Source organism: Zeus faber, assembly GCF_960531495.2.
Source record: "Zeus faber genome assembly, chromosome: 12".
NCBI classification, from domain to species: domain Eukaryota; kingdom Metazoa; phylum Chordata; class Actinopteri; order Zeiformes; family Zeidae; genus Zeus; species Zeus faber.
The window spans coordinates 8,040,925-8,060,914 of record NC_137196.1 but is presented as its reverse complement, the minus strand read 5'-3'; the positions used below and the strand labels follow the sequence as shown (position 1 = coordinate 8,060,914).

Below are 19,990 nucleotides of genomic sequence, written 5' to 3'. Positions count from 1 at the left end.
TTTCTTTCAGGAAACCAGTTTGGGCACGAGCCATTATTGTGCTGTCGATCTCTGAATCTATACTTAAATTAATTCCCCTTTGTTTAAGCTGCTTCAGCAGACTTCAGAACATGCTGATACTTTATTTGGCCCTCTGGATCAGGAAATTCAATGTCAGAAATAAACCTAAACACTAGCAAGGTAAGTCCACATCAACAAGCAAATGATAGATACTCTTGTATGAGCACAACAGAACCACCTAAAAAAATAGCTCACCTTTGCAATAAATACTAAGTAAAACAGCTTTCTCCCTTACATACATTCAGCAGCCCTTGAATCCCCCACCACATATTCAAAGAACTTATCAGTTTTACTTCACAATGAACATAGAACCGTGAGAACAGCTCTGTCCCTATGGCACTGGTAGTGTGTTCTTGCAGATGGACAGGTCGACAGAAAAACAGGGCAGGGTTTGGAATGGTGATCATTTGGCAGCTGTAGGCAGTGAAGCTATTTGCATTGCGTGATTCAGCTTGGACCTGGGGCCAGGGCTCGGCCGACATCTGCAGCGATTGACAATGGTGCCTAAAATGTCTGTTAATGCGATATACGCCGTTCAGCCACAACATTAAAACCACCTGCCTAATATTGTGTAGATCCCCTTCGTGCTGCCAAAACAGCTCTGACCATGGAGGCATGGACTCCACAAGACCTCTGAAGGTGTCCTGTGGTATCTGGCACCAAGACGTTAGCAGCAGATCCTTTAAGTCCTGTAAGTTGTTCGGAGGCCAAGTCAACACTAAACTCTTGTCCCGTTCCTCAAACCATTCCTGAACATTTTTTGCAGGGTGCATTATCCTGCTGAAAGAGGCCACTGCCATCAGGGAATACTGTTGTCATGAAGTACTTAATCTGCAACAATGTTTAGGTAGGTGGTACATGTCAAAGTAACATCCACACCAGACCGGTCTGCCTAGACAGCCCCATACGCAGCGAGCTGTGATGCACTGTGTCCGCAACATTTCTGGGCGCGGATTCGCTGCTGCTGAGGAAATCATGTGTTAACATTAGTAACATGCTCTTTTTTTAAGCAACATTTGACTAGGAAGAAATCACATTACAGTAACAATTACGTCAATATGTAATTTAAATGTGTACTCTAATTAAATAAGTTCAACCCACTTGTATGTCTGGTGCGGACTACCGAGGCTAGCAAAGTTTAGTCGAATAATCGCACCAGGAACACCCAAAGTCCTGCCGTTTTGGAGATGCTCTGACCCAGTCGTCTAGCCATCACAATTTGGCCCTTGTCAAAGTAGCTCAGATCCTTACGCTTGTCCATGATGTCCAACACATCAACTTCAATCCCTCTCCTTGACAGGAGCCACTGGACCAAGATGAGCAACGTGATTCACTTCACCTGTCAATGGTTTTAATGTTGTGGCTGATTTTTGTACATTATAAAGTAGCATTTTGGTCTCACGTCATAATTTCATTGAACATTGTTTTCCTAATCTGATTTCACTGTCCTGCCCTATCTGGGTCTGAAAGGTCTTGCCGAATCAAGTTCACGGTGTACACTAAATAGACTTGGGTACTTCCCTCAAACTAGCGCCTTAATGTCCTTGGAGCGCTCATCTCCCATGTTCTAGCCTGAATTCTCAAAGCCAAGAGCTCTCATTGAACCGCGGCCTCCAGGTGCACCTGCGGGGTGACATGGGCGCCGCGATGGCGGAGGCCGTCCGCTCCCAGGGAGGCCAGCAGCAGCTCTGAACGCTGGTGAAGCAGGTGCAGGATGTCCTCCGCCAGGCTCTCCACCGTGGAGTAGCGCACCTTCTCCAGGTCGAAGATGTCCTTCAGGAAGAGAAGCACCTGCTCCTGAAGAGTCACACGACACAAAAGGAAAATACTCCCATCACAACACACCAAACTCAATCTGATAACACTACTCAATACACATACGAAATGTGATTAAATTAAACATTTCCTAGTTTCATCATCCATGATGGATAAACAGAGCGGGAAAGCTCTTAGACTGAGGATCTTTTCACGAAAAATCCAGTTTAGTTGAAGTGGTGCCACTGACCTTGAAGAAGCAGCAGCGCTCATGCAGGGAGGTCTTGGGCCCCAGGAAGCCCCAGGCTAGCACGGGGCTGACCTGCTCACACACCGCGCAGAAGTGGGCGATGAAACCGTCGGGTACCTGAGGCAAAAAGGATACGAGCTTTCAGTGAGGGCACGGGGGTTTTCCTCCCTGGCCTCAATGGTTTTAAGGCCCTAACGTTTGCCCATTTACCTTCATGTGTTGCCTCTTCTGCTTCAGCACCGACCAACAGCTGGATGCCACAGCCTGTGAAATGGCCACGTCGGTCAACGGTGGGTCAAGTTAGAAAAGACATGGAGTGTGTGTGTGTGATGTGGGAGACTCACCGTCTCTTTGAAGGAGCTGGTGAGCCAGCGGTTGTTGACCACGTTCTGGATGGAGACGGGCGGGTTCTCCAGCTCCTCGAAAGAGTCCATCAGGATTAAGTCCAGGACGATGTCATAGAAATTAAAGTGTTTCACCTGGACAACAAGCACGGCCGAGTCAATAACTTGAATAAATCCACAATAAGTTCAAACCAGTTTTTAAGTAGTAAATAAAATTTGTGAGTGTTGATCCTTTAACATTTTTCACGAGGTTATTTGGCTCGTAAGGAAAATGACTTTAAATGAACAAATGACCTGATACTAAGAATATATAAAGATAAAAAGCATGAACTGTGCACTTTGACTAAGCAAAAGGACCACCATGTCTGAATGATCAATGAGTACATGAATACAAAATCTTGATTCCAAGAGTGAACGTCGATGAAGAACATAAGTCGTCTCAGGCCACCGTTACACGCTATCTGACAATGGATCTGACCGTTGCACCATTTGGCATGCATGCCACTCTCCGTAGGAATGGATGAGACCTCCTTTAAAGGCGACTGAAGTCTTCTGACACGTACCCCACGTGTGGCCAGCTCCACCTCTGTGTTTTCCCAGTGCTCTGTGTGCTCCAGGTAGGAGATCATCTCTTCAAACACCTCCTCAAACCTCCTAGGGCTCTGTGGATCAAACAGGACACACGGTGAGGGAGACGTGCTGCTACCCACGGGGAAAGGTTTTAAACACCGGCTCACGTCTTTACCTTCTGCGCTTTGGTGATTATGGAAGACAGTATCTGCTTTCCTGTGTCGGCCAGAAAGCTCCTGGTGGTCCTTTCGCCCAGAATCAGCTGGAAGCGACAAACACGCGTTCACTTAAAAGCCGCCTGTTGGTTATTTGTGTCAAAGCAGCTTCTGTCCGGCGGCGCTGCAGCGTACCTGACAGGCCTGTCTCACGCAGTGCAGCTTGGCCAGAAAGTCGCCGTCTCCCGGACACTCCAGCAGCTCGGTCCTGAAAACAGACGCAGAGCTCCCTCAGACATAACGTGGTGGTCCAAATGAATGGTGAGATGATAAGACCTACCGGGTCTTACTTGGGAGAACGAGGGAGTTCTGATCCGACAACCTACTTTCAAATAACAGTTCAATGTGAGGAACCTTGCTTGGTCGGTCTTCTCTACATACTTGTGAGCAGGCGGCCTCTTACCGTAGCACCCTGCAGGAGATCATGCCGTCCTCTGCCATCTGCAGCGCCTCCTGGTAGAGCGGGTGATGGGAGAGTGTGTAGGCACTGCGCAGCTCTCTGTGCTCCGACAGCTGCAACACAGTTGCGTTGCATTATGAGTTAAGATGATCATCCGATTATTACCATTTATTCTGGGCCTCGGCAACATTTTCACATTTAAGCTCTGTGGAAGTGTCTTTGGCCGCTTCAGTTTAATGTTCTTTAACTCAGTCCATGTTCGCTCTCTTTTGCCAGAAGCTTCTGCGGTCGCCGTGTAAAGAACAGAGACTTTCTGTCCCATTTCCATTCCTCTGACAAACTGCATCAAACCTCTGACTAAAACACAAAGCCGGTTGAACTGGCCCATGCATAGAAATCTAAAGGTAGTATTTATTTTGACACTTTTGAGCTGTTGCATGCTTTTCTATGACACTCTTCTGCATTTCCTGTGATTAATCACAAAAATACTTTTTGAGAGCAGATAGGGAAAAACAAAAAGCATATAATTACCCAAGACTGAGCATCTGTCTGTTGAGCCATCTGTGTAAAAAGATTCTCAATTTGGAAACTTTCATTTAAGTGGTCGAAATGATTCCTGCCAACTAGGAGCCTAGCGTTGTGAGAAACAGCTTTGTTTATCGCTGGTTACCATGGTGTTCCTAGTTGAATTACAACAATGAATTACTAACAATTGACTTTAACTTTCCACAGAGACACTAAATGGACTTTTAGCGGGAAAAGTGAAGGGGGAAGTGATATTGTCTGGAGGTGCTCTTAAAAGCAGTCACCCCACATCTCATAACCCAGGTGGGTATTTGGGTGCTTGACAACAGCCAAAAGTCCATGCGTCCTCTGGTTCCAGGGAGAAACACAACACCAACGGACTCCAGAGCTTCGTGCCTTCACCGGGCAGGAAAACTGAGGTATGTTTCCAGAGAGATGGTAAGAGCTGTAATACTGTCCTGATGCATGTCATGCGGAGGGGCGTCTATTTATAGTGACCTCTCTCCACTCTACATCAGTCATGACCCACTTCTACCACCAAGTGCTTTGTTTTACTCCGTCTGTGGTTAGCGAATGGCAGCGTGCAGGTTTAACATTCCAACAAACTCGTTGAAACTAAATGGAAAATTTTGAGCTGGCGTAACGGCGACAACTGTAATTGCCAAGAATTCCCGTATAGAAAAGTTAATAAAAAAAGATTCACAATTTAGTATTTGTGAACAAACTACTTTTTGTAAACTGTCAAAGCAATTGCAGGATCCGAGCAAATCAAATCTTTGACTTTAAATACAGTAATAGAGGTTGATGTTAAAGCTGAAGCTCTTATCTGGAGATGCAAAGAGTGAGCAACTCCAGTCAATGGGCCTCATTCGCAAAATATTCTTATGATGAAATGTGATCACACAGTGTGCTTACAAATGTTTTCTCGAACATAATCAAACGTTCATTTTACTTTCTAGAGCTGCCTCCTCGAGTCGACTCATCTGCTGGAGTTAGTCAGTTGACTGAGATTCTGCAAGTCGGGCAACTTTTTAATTTTTTTTGTCAGTTAGTGTGCATTACAATAACGGAATAAAACGGACAGAAGCTTACAAAAACACAGAAGGGCAACATTTAACTAAGGAATTATAAACAGGGGGAATCATGAATATATTTTCATATTCTAGCAGAGCTAGCTGGCACGCTCGAGAAGCTAAAACTTGCATTTCAAATCGTGCATCATATGCAGCCGTTTTCATTGTTTTTTTAAATGCAAAAAGATGTCCCATGACTGCTGCATTTGACTATGTTAATGTGGTTGAAACCGTCACTGAAACTCATGCCAATGGTTTTGATTGCCAAATGGTCTATATGATTAAAAAAAAGGAAGGAATAGTCAAATCTGATTTGACTGACAAACTTCAGAGCCATATTACAGCTATATTATTTTCCCTCTCTGAATTTGGTTTTGGTATAAGCAAAATTCTGTCTCATAAAAAGTCAAACCTCATAAATGGCTAAACACTTCAGAGCACAGACCTTAAGCTACCGATTATTACCGTATTACCAAAGCTTGTTCAAAGTGATTAGTGATGATATGATGAGGGACTCAAGTCAGCAACGGTGTATTTGCTTTCATTGGAGCATTTGGCTAAACACACCATAGGGAGAGAGTAGGGATGCTAATTTAAATGAATTTCCTTAAACGATAGTTGTTAACCTTAACAATGGTGGATTCATTGATAACATAAAAGCTAATGATATCACCAGGGCGTGGCACCATGGTGCGTGGGGACCTACGCGACGTCGCACACCTCCAGCATTTTGTGACAGGGCGCCAGAACCCGTTCTCATTGCATTTTAAAAATGAAGAAGTTCAAGGCAAGACTTGCTGAGCTGGTTTGCTCATACACGAGAGTTAAATATTTTAACTAAGAGCCGGTTGCTACGTAGCAGATCGAGTCTGGTGCCGATATGGACAAAGAGAGGCTAATATAATTACCAAACATTACTTAAATTCTCAAATATAAACAGACATTTTAGTCATCACCATTTTCCCCCCTCCCCGTCTCCCGTGTTCCATCTGAACGCAGCATTAGTTGTCGAGGAACAATAAACATAGTATCCTCCTCGGCACCGACGCACACGCAGCCATGTTTGTTGTTCTTCCGGAAGCCTCTACCTACTTCAACTTCCACTTAGTAGTAGAAGTAGGTGGAGGTTCATACTCCACTGGGCATTGTTTCTTTCGACTGCCGCACCCTGTCGTTCCGGTCCGGGCTGCATTTCTTTTTTTTGCCTCACAAAGACGCCCGTTGATACAATAACAACAAGACCGCAGATTGTTCAATTGTTATCTATAACACAAAAAACGTAAACGATTCAATTCTTGTTAGAAATTAATTGATTGTGGACTATTGTTAACATGCCTAGTTGAGAGTCTTCAGTGGACAAACCGATATGTGCTAAGATTCTCTTATTGGGGATTCTGCACACCTTTTATAACTTGACAGTGTGTGTACCGGCACATATCAACATCAACATTTCGGTACATCCAGAGACTAGGAACAATCGGCATCTATCTGGAATGCACCTGGAGCACACACAAAACCTTCAGGTGCACTGCTATGCCATTGTTTTACTACTTATAGTTAAGAAAATACATGGTCACCCCATGTATTTCCATGGGTATTTCCATGGGTTACATTGTAAAAAAATAGGCGGTGAATGAAGGTACCATATCCCCTGGGGGGGCGTTGAGCGATGATTTCTCTCACCTCTGCAGCCGACACAAAGGAGTCAGTGGAAGCGACACTTGTGGTGTCTCTCAGACCGGTGTCCTCTCGGATGGACGGATCCTCGAATTTCCCTGGATGTAGTCGGGCCTCAGTCAAATACTCCACGTAAATAGCAGCTACAAACTATGGTATGTGTAATGACTTTGCAGGAAAAACATTTTGATTCAACATTTTACTTCCTGTCAGCGCTGGAAAAGGCCTCGCTAAACCCAAATGAAAACAACACGCAATGATAAAACCATTGGGATTTTCCTGAGTCAGTGAAGTAATTTTATATGCTGCCAAAATGAGGAAGCGTTACTACAGTAGTAGACACTGAGGTATTGCAAGGGTAACATTAGTGTAAAGCGTCTAACCCTGGCTGGTGGAATGCGAGGAGGGTTCCGGCGTGCCCAGCGCTCCTTCAAAGTCCTCCTGGAGGCGGTACGCCCGCTGCAGCAGGGACTCCAGCTTGTAGATGAACTCGGCTCTGATAGTTTCCTGAGCACACAAACGTACATGATGCACTAAGCTCTACAGATTCAATGGAAAGATTGATTTGGTTTGGTGCTCCGACAAAATTCGCCTCCACCTCAGAAATTAAACCTCCTACTTATAGTATAACAGTTAGAAAAAGGAAGAGATCTAATCGGACAAAATTGAGTTCCAAAAAGCTTGTGTAATGAGGAACAACTACCTGAAATGTATACGCCACTGGGTGTATATAAGTCACAATATCCAAGTGATATAATTGAAAAGCTTAACCTCTCATGTTATTAATTAGCCATGAAAAAAAAAATATTGCCTGCAAACACAACATCTGACCAATGAAATTGTCAACAGGAAATGGAAAACAAGTGTCCCAAAGGTGGCGGCATTTAAATCCGCTCAGCCTTTCTCCACCAAATGCTCCTCCCTGCAAAAAAAGTCTCTTGGCTGAAGTAAAACAAGCACTTCCCTTAACCCAGAGATAACCCGGAGCTTTAATCTTGTTTAATCTTCTCCTTATGTATATCAGGGAAAATCACCAGCGAGACGGAGAATCACACTGGACATGTGTTTGGGTGCCCCAGCTTGACTTTTCCGATCTCCGCTAATTCAAAGCCTTTGAGCAAAGTCTGAGGGACAAGGTGGAGAAGAGGTTACGTAACTAGCGTCTGATTCTTTTGCGACTTTCCGCTCTTCAATCCCCAAGAAAAAAAAAAAAGAAGATGTTGTCAACTTAATGGATTTTAAGTGGTTGTTTCCATGGTGCAATCAAACTGTTACATTATTGTGGGGGCCTAATCCCAAGGACCATATGTCTCATAAAGGCTAAACGTGGAAATGATTCAAAGCCAAATTAGAGGTGATTGATATATCAATATAATAGCGGCATCGTGATACGAGACTAGATATCATCAGTCATCATTGTAATATCGTGATACAGATTAAAGTTGTCTTTAAGGCTGCATTGCAGTAAAGTAATGCAATTTTCTGAACTTAATTGACTGTTGCAGCTGTTCTTATACCATACCTGCTTGGTCACCTCCAAAAAGACATCGCAAATTATCAATATCAAAGTATTAGTCAAATCAAAAATTTGTCAATATCGCCCAGCCCTAAGCCAAATATTGGTGTCTAATTTTGAACAGACAACAAATATTTCATTAAAACAAACAATGAGACAATCTTGAGAATCCTGTTGAATGTTTCATGTCTGGTGTGAAAAAGTGTGTTTTCACAATCACACAAAGCGGTTGTACAGTGGGGTTCTGTGTTCAAAAGTATTACTGGTTCATCTATTCCACACAAACTCTCCGTAGTACTTGCTTTTGTACAAACGTCCTTCACAACTCAAAGTGCCAGAAAGCCAGAATTAATCAATGTGAGATTACGGTTGTGACACATTCATCCGTGTGACTATATAAAAAGTATTAATTTTTCCATAGTGTCTTGTGGCAGTGGCAGTGGCAGTTTTCTATGGGGGTAAAGCCAACCTCCATGTTCTCCACAGTAATGACGTCTGCAGTTTCTGCTTTGATGGACGCACAGCTCGTCTCCTCCTCAGCCTGCCGGCTCCTGAAAGACAGCGCCTCCTCCCACCTCCTCAGAGCCTCCTCAAACAGATCCATACCTGGACACGGACACACACGGACGGCCACACAAGCTCTCATGTTCCTTGAACACACAGGGATGTGTTTTGCATCCAATTACAGGGATGCAAAACACAAATATTTGCTAAAACAACATTTGTATAAAGTATAAGGGCATTTCTATGGATTATGTTCTATGGTTAAGCACCTTCTCCCTTCCCACATTCACAAATCTCTCCACGCTCAACAAGACGATTGTGTGTCACCAGCCATGTGGAAGGCCAATGAAGGAAATAGTAGTGGTTGTTTTCATAAAAATATATCACCTGCATAAAAAATTTATTATATATATATAATATCCACCTAAAAAAATAAAAAAGTGAGTATTAACAAGCAGCTTGCTTGGTTAATCACTGGTTGCCATGGTGTTGCTAATATTAATAATGCTAATATTATTAATATAAGGGAAAAGCAGGACTGAAATGTGCCGAGGCTGATCTTTCAATCATTTTTGCCTTGTAAATCTCAATCACAACTTTAATGTGATAAATCCTTTCTTTACAATTTACAAATAAAAAAAAAAGATTTAGCTAGGACCTACCCATGATGTACAAGTTTTCTGGTGTGGTGACTGGTATGTTGACCACATTGCAGATGTCGTCGTCCCCTGGTCGGTCCCAGCAGGTGGATTCATGAGCACAGGTGCAGCTACTCGATGAGTCAGCGCTTTTTACCTAGGAGAGGGATGGTAGGCAGACAGGCGGTTAGAACAAGTAAACTGAAAACATTGCAGGGAATAAGGGAAAAATATGCCCGAGCAGGATGAAAGGAGAAAAAATGTACATGACGTGAAAAAATTGAAGGGTAAATCACTCAGGACAAACCAGGGTTCCGGTGAAACGAGTGTTACTAAGGTGTTTTGAGTGTCATACATTACACACAATAAACCGTTTGGATGTTAGGAAAAAACAATAAAAAAATAATGTTCAGTTACACAGCAGTTTCAAATGGGACTCTGGGATTTGAAGTCAATCATCAGAGAATCTGATGGATTTGCACTTTAAATCAATTAACCATAAATACAGTAGGCATTGCAAATCTTCCTTGACGTCTAATGTAAGACGTTTGATGTTAGAGTTTTGGGCCAATGCGTTTAGATATTTGCTGTACGTCTTACCGAGTTGAGGCTCAGCAGGGACCCTGACAGTCGGCTGTTAGGTCCTTTAAGAGGCGCTGGTCCAAGAGTGTAGGTCATCTTGGAGTTGAGAGAGAGGGTGATCTGCTGACTGGTGGTGTCTGGGGGACCAAGGAAGAGAGGAAGATGAGCATACAGTAGATGATGTTCAGTCTCATGCTACGTGTGCACGAGTCAGGATTACTCAAGACAATCCAAGCACACCAACCTGGCCAGAGCAAGAAGAGGATCATGTACACAGGTGGTACAGGTGAAATTCACGACCTTATCCAGCACTTTCAATGTGCATAAACACACTCTGTACACTTTAATGCTTTCGTACGAATTTGCAACCAGTCACCTTAAAAACTGCTAAGAATCCTGAAGAGGTTGTTTATTTGACAATCAAAATGTTTATTCATTTGTTGTTCTTCAATCATGATTGAAATAAAAAAAAAAAAAAAAAAAAAAATTGCATAATTTTACGACAAATTATGCTAATTTCAAACATTTCTAACCTTAAAAAAAATTGCTGATATTTAAAATTAGACAACACTAACCATCACTTCAACTATTGGTCTTTAAAGCCTCATTGTGCAAAATGTAGTCTAGTGATGAAGGAATGGTATGTCAACATCTAATTCAAATCTGCTCCTATTTAATCAAAACAAAACAAACCTCCACCTTCGCCTGCAGCACCTCCTGAGCTCCAATTTTAGAGTTAACAACTTCTGAGGAGTTAAGATAAGGAGGGAACATCAACAAACCAGCTGACATCAAACAGAAATAGGCAAATACTTTTGGACCTCAGTTATCTTACTTGATGATCTTGAAATTTCATTCAACATCTGCTGAGGACTCTTATCTGTGGTCGGTATGTCTAACTGTGATTAGGTGAGCTAATGCTCGTTATCTAGAGCGGCCCCCTTATAAGGACTGGCTTCGCACTGCATTTAGATTACATCACAGTCAGCAACTACAGTGGAATGCAAAAGTTTGAGCACGCCGGGTCAAACACACATGCTACAACGAATATCTACGTGAACGGAAGCTCACCTGACCTTAGTACGATTTTGAGGTATGCTTCAGGTCATTGTCTTGCTGGAATACCCAACATCTCTTCAACTTCAATAGCCCTTTTTCCACAGTCAGGCCGAATGGTTCACAGCGCAGTTGGTAACGGTTACAGTCCAGTTGCACTATGCACGGTTTGCCATGGGATGGGATTAAATAATTCTGATGTCCTTGGCCAGGCCCATGGTTAACTCCAAACAGAACAGCCACCACAGTCTGATAGTTTAGAAGGCATGGAGGGACCGCAGAATAAATAGTAAAACCCTGGAAGTACATTCACCGGACACTGAAGCCCTAATAATTAAATCACCTAATTATGGGTATTAGAGGGGTTACCAATCTTTAGCACAGGCCCTTTTTCCTTTTATATATCATAAAGAAACTGTAAATAGTGTAAATAAAAGTAATAATTAGGGTTGGGCCGGTGTTAATATGTCAAACCGGTCTGATATGAAGATGTGATGTGGTAAAGCTGACAGCATGCAGACGGCAGCGTGGCTTCCTTCCCGCGGCCGTGCACAGCTGTCCCGAATTGGCTGATTTAGCGCCCAAGCGGTGCTGATTGGTCTGATTCAGGGCAGGAAGCTTTCTGAATGTTTTTCTGTCGGTGAGGGATGGGCATACGGGGTTCAGGAGCCGTCCATGTGCCAGCCGCAGAGGAGCCGCACCGAACGCGCTGCCCGACGTCCACACTTATTCCATCTGAGTTTCTTCTAAACTCAACAAAAACATCTCTGGAAATAAATAAAACATCTGGGGGGGGGGGGGACAACTTAAATAATAAATTAATATAAATGAAACATGGCAATTTAAAATAATAGGAATGTCTATTTTTGTCTTTTTAAAAACAATAACAGGACAGATCCGGTAGTGATGGGGCCTGTCGCTTTAAGACACAGCATTGTGGGTTATAGTGGTGGGCGTTCAGATTCCTTTCAGGGACACAAATCTTTTGATTGAGTTCACCAAAAAGATTTGTTCACTGATTCTTTCACCAATTCCCGAACAACTTCTGGTGAATCTCACGTTCGCAAATGACTCGTCTATGCAGTGGATTGTTCAGTGAGTCCTTTCTGCAGGCAGAGTCCGTGCAGGAAGTCTCCTGGTGTATAACGATGTTACAGCATGGTCTGGGTATAGGCTACATATTATTTAAGAAATGCAATTGGCCATTGTAAAATTGAATTAGTTTGTGCCTATCTACGATGTACTACAGCACATGAGACTTAACTACGGTGACCAAATGTCCCAGTTTGGAGCTGTGTATCCTGACTCCCGACAGATATCTGTAAAACACAAAAATGTCCCAGTTTTCAACATTCACTAACAAATTGTCCCGGTTATCAAATAATAATAATAATAATAATAATAAATATAGCTGCAGGCCAAATTTCCGAGTTCCCATGGAGCTTACCATCAGTTTGTGCTGTAGCCCCTCTTTACATCAGCATTACGGCCAAAACAAGTTAAATTTTCAGAGTTTCCCATGAACGCAGCATGGACCTGCGGGTCCTGGTGACATGCAGAATTACTAACACAGGACACACTTGTTGCGTGTTATGACTTTATCCTAAAAGATAGAAGGTGGCTCTCTACTACTGCCTAAGTCCTGCCTCACTGTGTCTCTGTGGAAGGAAATCACTCCGTGTGGAAGTTCCCAACAACACTGTTCAAACTGTTCAACATTGAAACGGATTAAACACTGCACGTCCCTCATTGATACTTCATCAACTTTTTAAACTTCCAGGATTAAAATAAAAGACACGATACGGACCCGTTGCTCTGGAGCTACAAGCGAACTCCATGTGTGAAGACACAAACACTGAATATGTTTTTGACTGACTTGGGGGTGAGTAAGTAAATTCCGCCATATCAGTATTGACAAATATCTGGACGAAAGTCTGACTCACAGACATTCGTCCATTCGAAAAGTACATTTTAAGGTTGTCTAATAACGGTTAATGATCTATTAATGAGGGTCGCCTATGGATCAGAAAAAAAAAAATATATATAATTCAGCATCCCGAAAACAAACGTAATATAATGTTAATCATGTTGTCATCTTGCTTATTACTAATGCAATACAAGTTGTATTTAGCGCCGTGACGTCGTCGGCACAGGTTGCGGATGTAGGCTACTTTTTAATTTTCCAGAACGTCTCATAATGACAAATACCGGTTCAGTCCCCTTGCATGAAATCAAACCAGTTTCTGACCAGTTTCGTTCTCGTCCTGTAAAACCGAAATGGACCCAACTCAAAAACCAGAAATCGACCCAACTCTAGTAATATGAAGTAAAAAGATTTGGGTCAGGTTGGAAGGACCCTCACCTTGCTCGGTTGAAAGCGGGTAGGGGAACTGGAAGCCTGCCTGCTCCCACTGTGGGGACTGGGCCTTCTTCTTGCCCTTCCTCCTCTGAAAGTGGCGTGCAAGGAAGAGGACGGACACGGCACCAAAGGCTGTGGCCGCCACCAGCTTCTTGGTGCCGGTGCTGAGGCTCACCTGGCAGGGTGACAGGGTGACAGGGTGACCTGGTGTTGTAGTATGTGTATCTGAAAAGAACAACCCGCCCCCAACAAAACTCCACGAGAACAGTCTGCCCACTGCCAGGCTCAGCATCATGGGAGGCTGAGGCTTTTTGTTCAGCTGCATGTTTGATGCGCCAATTGACTGCGCACCAAGAGCCATTTGTTTTTGTCCCTAAGTGGGCATTACAATAACAGGATAAAACAGATAGACGCTTACAAAAATGCACAGGGATAACATTTCAGTGAGGAATTAGAAATAAAGGAAATCATCAAGATATTTTAATGTGTGTGGAGTCGGTGCAGCCCTAGAAATAATAATCGGACACACACAAAATAAATCCCCCATATGTTTAACAGACCGACGCTCCCTCTCGCATGCAGCATGCAAAGCTGAAGTGACAATCGAGAGCACAGGAAATTTAAAGTTTTTCCAGAAGCCCTTGAACACAGGGTGGAAGACAGTCAATGATGATAACAAAACAATGATTATTTTGTTTATATTTAATATCCTCCTGTAACTTTCACCAGCAAAAACATAAAATACTATTTATATATATATATATATATATATATAACCTGTTAAATTGCTTGTTAACACAAATAGCTAATCAGCCAATCACATGGCAGCAACTCATTACATTTAGGCATGTAAACAAGGTGAGTATGACTTGCTGAAGTTCAAACCGAGCATCAGAATGGGGAAGAAAGGGGATTTAAGTGATTTTGGACGTGGCATGGTTGTTGGTGCTAGATGGTCTGAGTATTTCAGAAACTGCTGTCCTACTGAGTTTTTCCACGCACAACCATCTCTGGGGTTTACAGAGAATGGTCCAAAAAAGAGAAAATATCCAGTGTGCGGCAGTTGTGTGGACGAAAATGCCTTGTTGATGTCAGAGGAGAATGGGCAGACTGATTCAAGATGATAGAAAGGCACTGTAACTCAAATAAGCACTTGTTACAACCAAGGTATGCAGAACACCATCTCTGAACGCACAACACGTCGAACCTTGTAGCAGATGGGCTACAGCAGCAGAAGACCACACCGGGTGCCACTCCTGTCAGCTAAGAACAGGAGACTGAGGCTACAATTCGCACAGACTCACCAAAAATGGACAATAGAAGATTGGAAAAATGTTTTCTGGTCTGATGAGTCTCTTGATTTCAGCTGTGACATTCAGATGGTAGGCTCAGAATTTGGCGTAAACAACAGGGAAGCATGGATCCATCCTGCCTTGTATCAATGGTTCAGGCTAGTGGTGGTGGTGTAATGGTGTGGGGGATATTTTCTTGGCACACTTTGGGCCCCTTAGTACCAATTGAGCATGGTTTAAACGCCACAGCATATCTGAGTATTGTTGCTGACCATGTCTATCCCTTTATGAGCACAGTGTACCCATCTTCTGATGGCTACTTCCAGTAGGATAATGCACCTTGCACACAGCTCAAATCATCTCAAACTGGTTTCTTGAACATGACAATGAGTTCACTGTACTCCAGTGGCCTCCAGTCATCAGATCTCAATCCAATAGCGCACCTTTGGGATGTGGTGGAACGGGAGATTGGCATCATGGATATGCAGCTGGAGCAACGCACAAGGAGCAACCTTGGTGAGACGCAGGAGGAGCCAGGCCAGGAGTCACCCCACAGTGCCCAGAACCTCCGAGTTCCAAAAGCTCTAGTACCACCCACAGCACAACAACACCCGCGAGTTAAGTGGCCCCCAGCCAGCAGCAAAAACGAGTGGCGCCAATTCGATGAGGATGTGGACAGTATCCTGGAAGCAGCCTTGAAGGGGGAAGCAGATAGGAGACTTAAAGCAATGACGACCATACTCATCAGCCTCGGCACTGAGAGGTTTAGTACAGTGGAGAAGCATGGTACCAAGGGCCAATACATCAATGACCGCAGGGCAGAGAAGATCACGCAGTTGAGACAAGAACTGCGACTTCTGAAAAAGGCAGTTCAAGGAGGCTAGTGAGGAGAAGAGCGGGCTTGCAGAACTCCGTAATATCCTCAGAAAGAGACTCTCCGTAGAGCAGAGTGGCACAGGAGGCATACTTAAGAAAGATCTAGGAAACGTGCTACCTTCCTAGCTAATCCATATGGATTCACCAAACAACTGCTAGGACAGAAACACAGCGGCCAACTTGTGTGCTCGAAAGGACATTGACAACCATCTGCAAAACACAGAGCAATACAGCAAGAGGAGTAGACTTAGGAGAGTGCAGAGCCCTGATCAGCCCTCCTATACCAACCACTGACTTTGACACCAAGATCCCAGTTCAAGCTGTGGTCAAGGCTGCCAGGGCCAGCTCAGCACCTGGACCCAGTGGAGTGCCTTACCTGGTGTATAAGAGATGCCCCAAGCTCACGCTCCGTCTGTGGACGATCCTGAGGGTGATCTGGAGCAGGGGGAAGGTAGCCCAACAATGGAGATTTGCAGAAGGAGCGTGGGTTTCAAAGGAGAACTCTACTAACATCGAGCAGTTTAGGAGCACCTCACTGCGCCGCGTGGAAGGGAAGATATTTTTCAGTATCGTCTCCAAAGCCTGATGGAGTACCTCCTGAAGAATCATTACATCGACACCTCTGTGCAGAAGGCGGAATCCAGGGGTTCCAGGCTACCTAAAACACAGCGGTGTGGTAAAACAGCTCATCCGAGAGGCACGAGAAGGAAAAGGCGACCTGGCAGTGCTATGGTTAGACCTTGCCAACGAATTCTGCTCCATACATCACAAACTGGTTCAAACAGCATTGGAACGACATCACATCCCAAGTAACATCAAGGACCTCATCTTGGATTATTATAACATCTTGAGCCTGAGATTTACTTCTGGGACCATCACATCAGAGTGGCACTGACTGGAAAAAGGGATCATCACTGGCTGCACCATTTCAGTGACCCTTTTTGCCATGGCCATGAACATGCTGGTCAAGTCAGCCGAGGTTAAGTGCAGAGGACCAGTATCCACGTCTGGAGTCTGGCAGCCCCCCATCAGGGCTTTCATGGATGACTTGACAGTTACAACCGCGTCAGTCCCAGTAAGCAGGTGGATCCTCCAGGGCTTGGAGAGGTTAATCACTTGGGCTCGGATGTCTTTCAAACCGTCAAAATCTAGGTCTCTGGTACTGAAGAGATGGAAGGTTACAGACCGGTCCCGCTTCTCCCTCGGAGGTATCCGGAGTCCATCAGTTACAGAAAAACCCATAAAAAGTCTTGGGAAAATATTTAACTCCTCCCTGAAGGATGCTGCCTCCATCAGAGCAACCAACCAAGAACTAGAGGGATGGCTGAAAACTGTTGACAGATTAGGACTACCGGGGAAATTCAAAGCCTGGATATACCAGCATGGCATCCTACACAGGATACTGTGGCCTCTGCTGGTGTATGAATTCCCACTGTCAACAGTCGAGGGGTTTGAGTGGAGGATTAACCGTCACCTCCGTAGGTGGTTGGGATTGTAGCTACTGGTAGCCAGCCTCAAGCAGGCTTCCAAATGATCATCCGTCATGGTGGAACACTATTTTGACTCAATAATCTTCATGTGGGAAAAGGCTGACTCACATAAATAAGTAGAGCCGAATAATGCAGTCAAGGAGGTAGCACATTTCCTCATGTTTGGGTAATTAAGTAAGTTCCAAAACGGTCCATGAGCCCTGGACTTGAGCTTGCCTGTGGTGTCAACATCTCATCCTCCACTGCAGACAAGTTCAGGTGAAACAGTGTTGCAATTTTTGATGCGAGTGAATCAACCTCAATGTCTTCCCTAAATGGGAAGCACATAAATGTAGCGATTGGCTCGAGTAAAGCACCTTGAAACCGTTTGTCAAAGTCTGACAGACAGTTTTCAATCTGCTCTGTGTAGCGCGCACTGTCGGGGCGCTCCTCGACCCCTCCCCTCCCTGCCTGCCTGCCTTCCCTTGGGTCTCCAGCTTTGATGCAAGGTTTTGAAAGTTCCCCAAATCATGGCGCTGCAGCTTTGAGGACAGAAGTTGCACTACTGATCATGTTGACCGCGGTTTTGTCTTTTCCTTGCAGATTTTATTTTTATTTTTTTTTTGGAATGGCGTGCGATCTACCCGCACTACCTTCGCAATCTACCGGTTGATCGCGATCGACGTATTGGGCACCCCTGCTCTAGATGGCTGTGGATCAGAAGGGACAAGCCGTGGATGAATGCTTCTTGGACACAGGCCGGGAAGTGATCACTCCTGGTCAGGTCGCCTGGGTGAGGGTGTCTGAAGTTGAAAGACCCGAAACACATTATGACCCCAGTTACTATCACTGAGAATGTGTCCAAGTGCATCATGAGATGTATTTTACTATCATATATATATATATATATATATATATATATATATATATATTTTTTTTTTTTTTTTTACACGTAAACACCGCATTGCCATTATCGTCACAGCCCTACCTCTTTTAAATCTAAGGACAATCTCGTACATTATTTTATTCTGCAACGTGGCATGTGTGCAAGTGAAATCTAATTTTTGAAACTTTTTTTAACCAACATTACATCTAAACCATTAGTACTGGAATACATAATGTGTTTAATTTAGGTACTGAGGGATAAGAACAACACTCTCTTGATCACACTGGGAAATGCCTCTCGTTCAGATTACAACACCTCAGTTCTAAGACGTCCTCACCTCTCCCAGGGAGTTGTAGACAGACAGGGGCAAGTCCACTATGCGCAGGGCAGCCATCTTTATGGACAGCTCAGTGCAGGAGAGAGTGGCCTGTGTCATTGTGGTCTTTTATCCATGACGCTTTTCAGTCCTTGTCACCATCATGCTTTCTGGAAGGGCTGGAGCTACAAAGACAATTAAAAGAATCAGTGACATGCAATGGCTTTCACCTGTGGGATACAGGAGGGTAGGTAGATAGATTGGCCTTGAACATAGGGGCAGGTATAAAATAAACAAGCCACCATGCTTTTAGGGCTACCAACCAACTTTACTTACATGCATTTAGTAGAACACAAAAGATTGGTCATAAATAACTATATTTAAGGACAACTAATTGGAGAAGTGCCTCTATGGCCTGGTATAAAACAACAAAAATCTAAAGACAAGGCTTGCTCTTTTCCCAAATAATGGCCCTATTTCTAGACAGGTATAAACACGTACTGCCGCATCTTATACTGGCAGCCACTCTGTCCACCTGACATGAAAACATGCATAATCCAATTAGATACAAGAGACATAGACTCTAATTGGATTCCTCACACAACAAAGCAGACCTAATAAATCATCAGCAACACTAAATGTATTTGACCAACATTGCTGGCAGAACCTAATGGTTAAAATAAACAGCTCAGTTTACAAACTGAAATATTTTTTTCACTGAAAAAATGTGTCATTGCAATATTTGTTTTCACCTGAATTTTAACATCCAATTCAACGTTTTCCTGCAGAAGGCTTAAACGGTAAAGGTAATATAAAAAAATAAAGCATTTACTTTAACCCGAATGTTGATGAATGAGTTGGCACACAGGACACAAGGGGAACCAGAGACGAGTTCTTCAATGTCAATTCCAAGATCAGCACTGAGGAGTTTAACCATTAAAACGTGATACGAACGTAATATGAAATAGTGCGAACTGACAACTACATTGCCAATGACACGCAAGTATGTTATTGTGCTGAGTTGTACCTGAATGCCTATCAATCTTAACAAATAATACATATCCATTCGCCTTAATAAATGAGCCACACACACAGTGACTTCAACAGCAGAGCGACCAACACGACCAACAACAGACGTCACATTGGTGAAGAAATCTCAGAGAAGCTAACAAACAGCTAGCCAACAAGCTAATGCTGGGCAGCTACGTTACAAGTGCATTGAATGACAGCGTGCAGGCTGACTCTGCACGGTCGAAAATGAAAAGCAGCAGCCTGTCATGTGCAAAAGCGAGCAGACTCCGCTCAACGTCAAATCATGCGGTTATATCATATGGCAATTGATCGCTCCGCACCTTGGGCTCGCTCGCTTCCCGCCGGACTCCCGACTCGTCGTGTTCACCCTTCGCCAGGTCAAACGGACTAGGACGGGAACAGCGACGAGCCGAAAAGACGGCCGGCCGAGCGACGCTGTCTTTCAAACTAAAAGTCCCCTCCGTTGCGGTGTAAGGACCTGAAACGTTTGAGCATTCCTTTTTGTTTTGTTTTACCATGGCAAACAAAAGATCCGGATTGGGGACACGTTTATAATTTTCACTATCATTCGCAACAATAACATATACTACGAGTT

At 43.9% G+C, this 19,990-nt stretch overlaps 1 protein-coding gene across 1 annotated transcript; it reads right to left on the bottom strand.

Moving 5' to 3' along the window:
* Nucleotides 1-108: 108 nt before the first annotated feature.
* On the bottom strand, nucleotides 109-19,801 carry miga1 (mitoguardin 1). The gene is made up of 16 exons (XM_080010333.1): nucleotides 19,716-19,801; nucleotides 18,385-18,548; nucleotides 13,528-13,699; nucleotides 10,128-10,246; nucleotides 9,552-9,684; nucleotides 8,855-8,991; nucleotides 7,253-7,376; nucleotides 6,876-6,967; nucleotides 3,598-3,707; nucleotides 3,330-3,402; nucleotides 3,155-3,241; nucleotides 2,973-3,071; nucleotides 2,410-2,544; nucleotides 2,276-2,329; nucleotides 2,066-2,182; nucleotides 109-1,857 (listed from the first exon to the last, which is right to left on the bottom strand). Exons 2-16 carry the CDS (start codon nucleotides 18,481-18,483, stop codon nucleotides 1,657-1,659), a joined length of 1,752 nt encoding a protein of 583 aa, XP_079866459.1. The 5' UTR covers nucleotides 18,484-18,548; nucleotides 19,716-19,801; the 3' UTR covers nucleotides 109-1,656.
* Between the last annotated feature and the right edge of the window lie 189 nt (nucleotides 19,802-19,990).

Coding starts and splice junctions, on each gene's coding strand:
- miga1 (XM_080010333.1), bottom strand. CDS start 18,483: ATGACACAGGCCACTCTCTCCTGCACTGAGCTGTCCATAAAGATGGCT. Junction 10,247..13,527: donor CCCGCTTTCAACCGAGCAAG/GTGAGGGTCCTT, acceptor TTGGTCCCCCAG/ACACCACCAGTCAGCAGATC. Junction 2,183..2,275: donor AGAAGAGGCAACACATGAAG/GTAAATGGGCAA, acceptor TTTTTGCCTCAG/GTACCCGACGGTTTCATCGC.